Here is an 11,559-nt window from a genome sequence, read left to right on the forward strand (position 1 = left end):
TCCATTGTCGGACTGGATGATGGTGGTGGTGTTATCCAAAATATATTATATTCCAAATATTTAAAATAAATTAGAAGATATGAGCTAATTTGGTTTTTGAGTTTGTTGATTAAAAGTAATATTGAAAACAATTAAAAAAAATTTAAAAATAATAATTTGGTTTGTTGATTAAAAGTAGTATTGTGGTCCACTCAAGTGACAAGATTTTTGACCCTATAGGTTGAGATTATTTTCCCTAAGTGATCTTTTATTTTTGATGTTTATCCATCCTTCCATTGTCGGACTGGATGATGGTGGTGGTGTTATCCAAAATATATTATATTCCAAATATTTAAAATAAATTAGAAGATATGAGCTAATTTGGTTTTTGAGTTTGTTGATTAAAAGTAATATTGAAAACAATTAAAAAAAATTTAAAAATAATAATTTGGTTTGTTGATTAAAAGTAGTATTATGGTCCACTCAAGTGACAAGATTTTTGACCCTATAAGTTGAGATTATTTTCCCTAAGTGATCTTTTATTTTTGATGTTTATCCATCCTTCCATTGTCGGACTGGATGATGGTGGTGGTGTTATCCAAAATATATTATATTCCAAATATTTAAAATAAATTAGAAGATATGAGCTAATTTGGTTTTTGAGTTTGTTGATTAAAAGTAATATTGAAAACAATTAAAAAAAATTTAAAAATAATAATTCAATAAATAATATTTATTAATATATAAATACTATATACTAAAAATAATAACTATTAATAAGTTATAATCCAATAAAAAGAATTAATCTAATAAAAAAACAATTAAAATAAATTAATAATTTAATAAAATAATATTTTTTAATATATAAATATTATATATTTAAAATTATATTTATTAATATATAATAATCCTATAAAAATAATTTATTAAAATAAATTTAAAATATAAGTAACTAAATGTAATTAATAATCCAATAAAATAATATTTATTAATATATAAATATTATATATTAAAAATAATATTTATTAATATATAATAATACAATAAAAAATAGTCCAATAAAAATAAATTAGTAGAATTAGCGTATACTAATCAAATAAAATTAAAAAAAGAGATATATAAATGAATTTTATAATTTGGTCGTAGAAATGATTCACGAGAGAAATTATTATTTTTTAAAAAATTAACACCAAAGTATATCATAAGCATCATTTTTGCAATTTTATCGATTTTAAAAGGATATATACGTGTATTCACATAACTAGATGTGAGACCCATGTATTATATGAATATATTTAAAAGAAAAAACTAAATATAAAATTCTAAACATTTGAGAAGTATAAGTTTATAAGAAAAGTAAGAAAATATTGAATTATAAAAATTAAAGTGTTTTTTTTTAATTTAAATAAATAGTTTAGATAAATAAATAAATAAAATTAATGAATATTTAATTGAGTAATTTTAAAATTAAAAAAAAAAATTATTAATAAAGTTGATATGCATTTATTATTGCATTTCAACACTATTTAAAATTTAATAAAATAACAAAACCATAAAATTACATTTAGAATAAAAATCAAATTAAAATAACCATATCTGAAAATAAATAAGAATTTGATATTTGGAAAAAAAAAAAAATTGATTGGACCCCGTTGACTGTTTTTCCAACGTTTCAGGCTCTTAAGAGGCTTTGTCTTCCTTCTCTTTCTCTCTCTCTCTAATCAACCAAACATACCCAAAATACTCCGTTTTCTTCTCTTTTAATCTACCCGTCCAAGGAGTATTAAATACAAACAGGCCAATCGCCGGAAACTGGTACCACTCGGTAGAAACTGGCCCTGGAGGCTGCCCTGGTATTTTTTTTGGTCGAAGTTTGTGAGTTTTTTTTTTGGATGGAAATCTTTAACTAGTGGAAGTTTGATTGATTTTTAATCTGTCTGATGGTCGATTGGAGTGTTAAATATACTAATTCTTGAGTTGTTTTACCAGATTATTTTGGTTTTAACAACCACGATAATTTTAGTATTTCTTTAGTTTTTATAAACAGATTTACATTCTGAAAATGAAACAACCAACAGGTCAATCGTATATGATACAAGCGCAGATCTAATCATCTTCTTTCTGTTTATCTTGAAAGAACGATATATCACGAAACAATGTCTTCTTCAAGAATAAACCTAGAAGAGTATCTAATCCCACTGGAGGAGATCGTCTTGGCCACCCACAACTTCAGTTCCGAAACTGAGATAGGACGTGGCGGAGCTAGTGTCATCTTTGGAGGACAACTCTCTGAACGCTGGCAAAACCGCAAAGCTGCTTTCAAACGCTTATATCCTCATGATTTATTCGGACAGCCTAAATTTCTTAACTCGGTTGAGTTGATGTCCAGATTAAACCATGAAAACATCATCCCCTTTATTGGCTACTGTGATGAAGCCAATGAGATGATTATTGTCACCGAATATGCTAACAATCAAAGTCTTTGGGAACAACTCGATGACCCTGATAAAAAGTGTGCCCTAACATGGGCACAACGCCTCAACATCTGCCTAGGGGCAGCCACAGGACTCGACTACCTTCATTCGGGTCTTGGAGAGGGCTGCTTCGTCTTACACAGAAACATGAAGTCTCAAAAAATCTTGCTAGATTTTAACCTGGAAGCAAAAATTTCTAGTTTTAATCTATCAATATTAGTCGACCTAAATCAACCGCCAGTAGATGCTGATTCTATAATTATTGTGGGTACCGATTTCTACTCAGATCCGCTTTACAAGGAAGGCGGCAATATCGGGAAAGAATCAGATATTTACTCATTTGGGGTTATGATGTTTGAAGTGTTGACTGGAATGTTCGCTTATGAAAGAAGAAGCGTTGGTGACAATCAGAAACAAAGACTCATAAGTTTGGTTCGACGCTTCTATGATGACGGACTGGACAACTTAATTGATCCTCATATCCGAGGTCACATTAACCTCCGTTCTTTCCGTGTATTTAAGAATATTGCATATCAATGTATTAGCTGGAATTTAAATGATCGCCCTACAATGAACATGGTCGTCAAAAGGATTCAGGAGGCGCTGGATATCCAAGTAAGTCTTTATATTAAAAAAATACTAGTATATGTTTTTTGAAGGAAATTTAGTTTCATATTCGTCTATTCCAGAACCATGAAGCTGCTTCAACCATTACTGTATCAAGCCAACAACATCAAAGCCTTGAAAGCTTTGTAATTCCACTCGAGGAGATTGTCTTGGCCACCCAAAACTTTAGGGATACTGTAGGTGGTGGGACCGGTAATGTCTACAAAGGACAACTTTCGAAACGATGGGGAAACCGCACAGCTGCCATCAAACGCTTTCATCAAGATAATGACCAAAATAAGGATTACTTTCGTAATGACCTTAAGTTGGTTTCAAGTTTCCACCATGAAAATGTCATTGGTTTTATTGGTTATTGTGACGAAGCCAATGAGATGATTACAATTTATGATTACGCTATCAACGGAAGTGTTCATCACCATCTCTATAAACCGGAAATCAATAAGAGCAATTGCCTAACATGGACAGAACGTCTGCACATTTGCATAGGGGCAGCAAGAGGACTTGAGTACCTTCACTCGGGTCTTTGGCAGGACACTAGAGTCATTCACAGAAACATACAATTGACAAATATATTGTTAGATGAAAATCTCCAAGCCAAAATAAGCAATTTTACTGTATCACTATTAGTAGACCGAAATCAACCACAAGCTTATGATGACCTTCGTGCACGGAATGGATATTACCAAGATCCCATATATGATGAAAGTGGTCTCGTCAACACACAATCAGACATTTACTCATTTGGGGTGGTAATGCTAGAAATGTTGAGTGGGACGGAAGCTTATAAAAGAAGGACCATTGGTGATGGCCAACCACAGACACTCATACATTTGGTCCGACACCACTATCATGAAGGACTCGACATATTAATTGATCCTGTTATACGCGATCAAATTAATATGCATTCCTTCCGTGCGTTTATTAAGATTGTGTATCGATGCGTTAGTTTGAAGTTAGAGGATCGGCCTACAATGAAAAAGATCATCAAGCAAATTGAGGAGGCACGGGATATTCAAGTAAGTTTTTTTTTTTTTTTTTCATTTAAATATTTTCAAGGTAGTCCAGTTATATGTAAACATAGAACTAAGTACGGAGTAGTTTGTAAAGATAAGTCAATTTTTAAAACCCTTATAGGGAAAAAACGGGCTTGTTGCTGTATTTTGCAGATATGAGTTAGCCTCACAAAACTGCAAAAACAGTTCTTGCCCCCCGGCCCTCATATTATTTTATAAACATATGTCCCTTTTAGGCTTGAGCACCACCCTGTTTTATAACGTTTCATATACATCTTAGATGATTTTGAGTATTTAAAAAAAAAAATAAGAAAATTTTTTTGTAGGGAATGGTGTATGCATTGAAATGGTAGTTATGGTCTTTTTGTACTCGTTTCGCCGATGGAGGAAATGTCTCTAAGAAGTTTCGATTTTGTTTTCCTTCACAGAACTATGAAGCATCTTGTGCCTTAACCACACAAAGAGGCCAACATCAAAACCTCGAAATTTTTCGAATTCCACTGAAGGATATCAACTTAGCCATCAAAGACTTCAGTCAAGAAACTCCTATCGGAGGTGGTGGATATGGTAAAGTCTACCAAGCACAACACTCTTTACTCTGGCAAAATTGCAAAGTTGCCATTAAATGCCTCGATCCGGAAGGTCACCAAGGAAAGAAGGAGTTCCTTAACGAGGTTAATTTGATTTCCAGGTTCCACCACCGAAACATCATCCCTTTCGTCGGTTACTGTGATGAAGGTGATCAAATGATTATAGTATCGAAATACGCACACAATGGAAGCCTTGATCATCATCTTGGAGACCCAAGTAAGAGGAATCGCCTAACATGGGCACAACGACTCAAGATTTGCTTAGGTGCAGCAAAAGGACTCGAATACCTTCATTGGGGTCTAGGTAAGGACAAGAGGGTAATACACCGAGACGTCAAGAGCGGAAATATATTGTTAGATGAAAAAATGGAAGCCAAAATTTGTGATTTTGGTTTGTCAAGAGAAGGCCATAGAAACCAGCAAGATACCGGAGTCTATACCAAAGTTGCGGGTACCAATTTCTATCTAGATCCCCTTTATCGAGAAACTAATGTCCTCACTAAAGAGTCTGACGTGTATTCATTTGGAGTCGTATTGTTTGAGACGTTGAGTGGAATACTTGCTTACGACCCACAATCTCTGATACGTTTGGTACGACGCTACTATAAGGACGAACCCCAGAAATTAATTGATCCGATTATAAGAGATGAAATTGATAACCGTAGTTTTCATATATTCAAAGATCTTGCATATCGGTGCATAAGCTTGAACTCAGGGGAACGCCCTACCATGGATAGAATCATCGACTGGATCGAGGATGCAATGGATTTTCAAGTAAGTATTTTTCTTTAATTTTTCTGAAACAATTTTGTTTTCGAACGCAACAACAAAAACTAACATAGATCATCAATTAATTATGATAACTATCTAGAACTATAACGGATGACTAAATTGATTTTCAAAAGTTATGCTGCTTTTTAAGTGTTATTAAAAGTACATTGTATTAGATGATGTCAGGTGACGTTCTTAAGAGGTTTCCACTATTTGTATACTTTGCACGATTATATATATCTGTTACAAATATAGCTAATATAGTTCTAGGTTAAGTTACTTTGAAAACTAATATCTGCCTACGAATTTGAGAATTTTTTTTCCAGCCAATATTTTTCACTCCAAACACCACCTACGGACACTAAGCTCCTCATCTAGGCCAATTCCAACCAAGGAACCAATCTTTTTTTAAACTTTTAGAACTTATTTTTTATCAAAAAAAAAAAAAAAAACTAAAAATATAGAAATTCATAATTTTTTATCCTTTCATAATCAATGTCACAGCGTGAATGTGCAGATTCACAATGTGAATCTGAATTCACACAGTGAATCCAATATATATATATATATATATATATATATATATATATATATATATATATATATATATATATATATATTAATCAATGTCACAGTGTGAATATGCAGATTCACAATGTGAATCTGAATTCAAACGGTGAATCCAAAAAATATATAATTTATTTTTGAGCATATAATGAAGTGATGAATTTAGATATTTTTTGTTTTTTTATATACACACATTTGAATGTGCACATATGCACATTACAAAACACATTGTTTTCTTGAAGTTTTCAAGCTGCTACATCAGACGAGGGGATTAAGGTGTTGTGCCTATGGTGGTGGTGGTGTTTGTAGTGAAAACATTTGGCCGAAAAAAAAAGTTCTCAAGTAAATATTGATTTTCAAAAAAAAAAAATTGTTCTATAAATCTAGTAATCACATATAGAAAATAACCCGACCTAAACTATCTATTCGGAATCAGAAGTTGTTTATCTATAAATCTAGAGATCACATATAAAAAATAACCCGACCTAAACTATCTATTAGGAATCAGAAGTTGTTTATCTATAAATCTAGTAATCACATGTAGAAAATAATCCGACCTAAACTATCTATTAGGAATAAGAAGTTGTTTATGAAACTAAAAATCATCTTTGTCGTATAAAATTGGTCATGTATTGAATGGGTCAAATAGCAATTAACTTTAAGTACCCCTTCGAATATTAAGTCATCCTAACTTATTTAATTTAAATAACTCCATCTGGCTTGCCATGTCTGCATGCGGAAATGGGAAAAAAAATGTGATATGAACTATGAAGAGGTTAAACCCAATGACAAAAAAATATATTCAATCTTAGCCCTTAGATTAAAAAAGTCTTAATATTATGAGAAATTTTTTAATAAAGTCCTATAAAAATTAACAGAAAAGTCCGAACTATTTACCTTTTTAATAGAAAAACCCAAGAAATCGGTTTATTTATTCATTTTAGCTCTTTTTCACATGTTCAGGTCATAGGAGCCAATCGTTAATTTTTCCGAATTAATGAAACTTTTTTTGTAGATTTCGTCAAAATTTGTATATAATATATAAACGTATTTTTTTTTACATATTTATATCCATTTTTACGTATTTATGTATTTTTTAAGTTTTTATGTGTATATGTTTAAGTATTTTAATGTATTTTAAATGTATAAACGTATTTTTTTACGTATTTATATGTATTTTTAAGTATTTCATATATTTTTTATGTATTTTTATGTGTTATTTTTTATGTATTATGTATTTATATGTATTTTTATATATTTATGTATTCTTTAAAGTTTTTTATATAGATGTTTATGTATTTTTATGTATTTTAAATATATAAACATATTTTTTTTACATATTTATATGTATTTTTAAGTATTTTTTTATGTGTTTTTCTATGTATTATGTATTTATATGTATTTTTAAGTATTTATGTAATTTTTCTAAAGTTTTTTATATAGATGTTTATGTATTTTTTTTTATGTATTTTAAAGGTATAACTATATTATTTTTTACGTATTTATGTATTTTTTACTTCAAGTCATATTCGCTATTTCATCTAATTCCCATGGCTTCTTCGAGTATGTCTAGATGGTTTCCCTACATACTAACATATTTTAAGCTTTTCTCGTTCGCTTATCTTGAAATTAAACATTGAATTAAAAAACAAAATAATAATTTATGCCTTCAGGTAGAACGCGGCCGTCTTAGACAGGCCCGGTCCTGAGGGTGTGCAAGGTGTGCACCCGCACAAGGCCTGAAAAAAATAGGGTCTATTTTTTAGCTAATTTATATAGTTATTATATATTATATATTATGTTACGCAAAGAAATTAATAAACTACTTCTAGTTCAAGTGGCTCTATGAGGCACCTTTTGTTGTGTCTTGCCAAATGGCTAGGGGGTTCGATTCCCATCTACTCCCTTATGTTTAATTTTTTAACTGATCCATTTCCAATACATTTACGTAAAATTTAACAAAATGTCATGTAGCTCAGCCGGTCTAAAGACGTACACGTACGCTCATTTATAAAAGGACCATGGTTCAGGGTTCGAACCTCTTGCCTTATGCCTTTTGAGATGATTTTTATAACTACTCATTTTTCTTATATTAAGGGCCCATTTATTACTTTTAGCACAGGCCCCTCAAAATTAACGGACCGGCCCTGGTCTTAGAGATGTTAGAAATAGAGAAAATGTTATCGACTACCAACAAAATATGTATCCCTTACAAATTCCGAATTTATGGAAATGAATTTTAGTATGTGGTAGCTTTTGTAAGGTTCTTTACCTAATATCAAGGTTGTAAAAAACATCGGTGGATTGAGATTAAGGTACTAATCGATTAGGCGGAGATTAATCAGTGAATTAATCGAGAACCACTATTTATTAAGAAAATTATTTAAAAAATAATAAATATAAGTTTAATCCTAAGAATATAAATATACAATAATGTTTTTATTTATACAGAATGTGCAACAACGTTCTAAATTAAGGCCAAATAATACGATGAGTTCACATGAAATCGTTAAATGTTTGATGTTCCATTAGTTTTTAAGATTTAAAATCATATAACGACATAAGGAATAAAAATTTTCAACCACACACATCTTTATCTTCTCCACATGAGACTTTGGGTTCCCTTGAGGCCACATGAGATTGGTGAAGTTTTTGTATGTGCATAAATTATTATTTTGTTTTTTAATTTGATGTTTAATTTCAAGATAAGCGAATGGGAAAAGTTTAAAATATATGGGTAGGAGAACCTATGTAAAAATACATAAATACGTAAAAATAATGCGGTTATACATTTAAAATACATAAACATCTATATAAAAACTTCATAAATACGTAAAAATACATATAAATATGTAATACATAACAAAACACATAAAAATATGTAAAATACTTAAAAATACGTTTATACATTTAAAATACATAAAAAATACATAAACATCTATATAAAAAATTTTAAAAAATATATAAATACATAAAAAATACATATAAATACGTAATACATAAAAAAACAACAAATAAAAATACATAAAATAATATAAAATATTTTATAATACATATAAATACATAAAAAATACATTTATAGATTTAAAATACATAAAAATACGTAAACATATACATATAAAAACTTAAAAGATACACAAATACGTAAAAATAGATATAAATATGTAAAAAATATCTTTATACATTATATACAAATTTTGACGAAATCTGCAGAAAAATATCATTATTTCGGAAAAATTAACGATTTGGTCTCATAACCTGCTGAACAGGTCAAAAAGGGATAAAATGAATAAATTTGTCAGTTTCTTGGGCTTTTCTATTCAGAAAGTTAAATAATTAGGACTTTTATGTTCAATTTTTTTTATTACCATTAAATATTTTCCCAAAATAATGAGATTTTTCTGGAGATTTCCCGTTTAAACAAATGTGATAAATTATTTCAGTTGGGATGAGATACTTTTTTTGCTTTATTTCAGGAAAATGAAGTGTAGAAAGATCAAAACTAGAAGACTTGTCGTTGTTGTGGCAGGTTCGGGACGAAGGTCGTCTTATGCTACTAATATACATTTCTTTCCACCTCGTATATGATGCTTGAAATCATTTACATCAACGGAAAATTAGAGGGTGTTTGGATAGGGAAAAAAGATGGAGCTTATAGCTTATTGCTTATCTCTACCGCTATAAGCTAAGTTTAAGTGTTTGGATAGGAAACACTAAAAATCAGCTTATTGCGGTGGGGATAAGCTAAATAAGCTAATTTTAAAAAGCATCCGCCCCCTTGCTTATAGCTTATTGCTTATTTCTATTCCAAACACTTTGTAAAAAGCTGCTTTCTCTCACCACTAATAAACAATAAGCTAATAAGCTATAAACTAATTTATCCAAACACTCTCTTACTTAGGAGGGTAGATATGTTTTAAAAATGTTCAAAAAACATCATCCAAGTTTGGTCTATTCAAAAAATATCATCCTAAGTAAGGTTTTGTACAAAAAAACACTAACGAACTACACTTTGTTCATATGTCACCTTATGGCAATCGACATTTGTGGGTAAGGGGCAAGACATTACTGGTAAAAATTAATTAAGAAAAAAAAGGAATGACTTAGAAGATAATTATTTTTCAAAATCGTTTACAAAACACAATTCAAATTTGGTTTGTTCAAAAAACACCATCTAAGTAAATTCTGTCAAAAAAACACTAACGAATTATACGTTTTGTTCAAATGTTAATCACTGGTAATCGGCTCCTGTTTATTGGTGACATGTCATAATAATTTGTAACATGATATTAATTGATATATTCCTTCTTTATAAATCAATTTAGAATTTCTTCATGAACGCACGACTTCTTCTCCTTCAATGACTTATTCTTCTATTAAATTGATGATCTCCAACTCAAGCTCACACATTTCAAAGACACAAGAGATATTTGATGATGCAATCCCTTGTGGCTGTCTGTGGACATCGTAATCTAATTTGGATTTCAACAACGAAGACTAATCTTGTAAAAAAATTCAGGGTTTATCCCAAGTGAATGGTAAGTTTAACTGAAAGCTTTATCATGTCACTCTTATTAATTGGTTATTTTCCCTTAATTAAATTTTATCGGTAATATCTTGTCCCTCACCTACAAATGACAATTACCATAAGGTGACATTTGAACAAGTGTGTAGTTTGTTGGTGTTTTTTATACAAAGCCTTATTTGGATGTATTTTTTGAACAATCCGGATAATTTTTTTTTTGAATGGGTTTGAAACATAGTTACACTACTAAGTCATTTTCTTTTTTTTATCAGTAAAGAGTTGTTTTTTCTGATTGAGAGTTTACTAATGGGAGTTACTTATGAGAAACTAATTTTGGTGCAAATCGAGTTCCCGATTTTTGTAATTTGATATTCAAGATGTTGACTATCAGAATTTTGAGCACTCTCTTCTTGGAAAAAAGATTATATGAAAGGCTAATTACATAAATGTAACTCTACTTCTAGCATATATGCTATGATATAACCTTCAGTTTTGGATATAAAGTTGTATTGAATTATCAAAATAATATATTTCTGTTTGTATATATTTTTTTGATATTTGATACAAAAAAAAAAAAAAAAAAACTTAGTTTCCATTCAAAAATTGTTTAATGTAACTATCATCTATTTGGAGGTTGATATTAACAATTGTCCAGCAGAACATTTGCACCCTATGATGTTTTTATTAACCCTTTTGGTAGACATTCATGTTTATATTAATGTTTTTATTTGTTAAATCATTGGATTTTCAAATTACAATGCTTAAAAAAACAAAGAAAAAAATAAATTAAATTAAAAAAAAAAGTTAAGATTCAGGTGAAAAGTCATTATTAAAAATAATATTATAACCATAATTTATCTAAACTAAAACTACAACAGATACATGCTTGTTTTTACATGAGAGAATAGCCCTCTCATTCTGTCCTCCCACTATTGGATGGTTCCTTTATGGGCTAGACATGACCATCACCCTATTCCAGCCGTTTGCTTGGAAAATAAAAATAAAGGTCATAA

At 29.8% G+C, this 11,559-nt stretch overlaps 1 protein-coding gene across 5 annotated transcripts; it reads left to right on the forward strand.

The window, feature by feature from the left end:
- Window positions 1-1,688: 1,688 nt before the first annotated feature.
- On the forward strand, window positions 1,689-10,948 carry LOC145104893 (uncharacterized). Of its 5 annotated transcripts, none has more exons than XR_013707187.1 (5): window positions 1,689-3,068; window positions 3,143-4,096; window positions 4,522-5,457; window positions 9,498-9,563; window positions 10,347-10,948. XR_013707187.1 is itself a non-coding variant. In XM_079042057.1 (5 exons), exons 1-4 carry the CDS (start codon window positions 2,136-2,138, stop codon window positions 9,510-9,512), a joined length of 2,838 nt encoding a protein of 945 aa, XP_078898183.1. In that variant the 5' UTR covers window positions 1,689-2,135; the 3' UTR covers window positions 9,513-9,550; window positions 10,347-10,948. The 5 variants fall into 5 exon arrangements, 3 of the variants coding, with proteins under 3 accessions (XP_078898183.1, XP_078898182.1, XP_078898181.1); XR_013707189.1 differs by having other exon boundaries at window positions 10,819-10,948; XM_079042057.1 differs by having other exon boundaries at window positions 9,498-9,550.
- Window positions 10,949-11,559: the final 611 nt, after the last annotated feature.

This window comes from Lactuca virosa, chromosome 4, assembly GCF_052849685.1.
Source record: "Lactuca virosa cultivar CGN04683 chromosome 4, Lactuca_virosa_CGN04683_v6, whole genome shotgun sequence".
Taxonomy (NCBI): domain Eukaryota; kingdom Viridiplantae; phylum Streptophyta; class Magnoliopsida; order Asterales; family Asteraceae; genus Lactuca; species Lactuca virosa.

What these genes read in the sequence shown, in the direction of transcription:
- LOC145104893 (XM_079042055.1), top strand. Translation starts at nt 2,136, where the DNA reads ATGTCTTCTTCAAGAATAAACCTAGAAGAGTATCTAATCCCACTGGAG. An exon ending in AGGAGGCGCTGGATATCCAA is followed by an intron (nt 3,069 to 3,142) that starts GTAAGTCTTTAT and finishes CGTCTATTCCAG; the next exon opens with AACCATGAAGCTGCTTCAAC. An exon ending in AGGAGGCACGGGATATTCAA is followed by an intron (nt 4,097 to 4,521) that starts GTAAGTTTTTTT and finishes TTTCCTTCACAG; the next exon opens with AACTATGAAGCATCTTGTGC.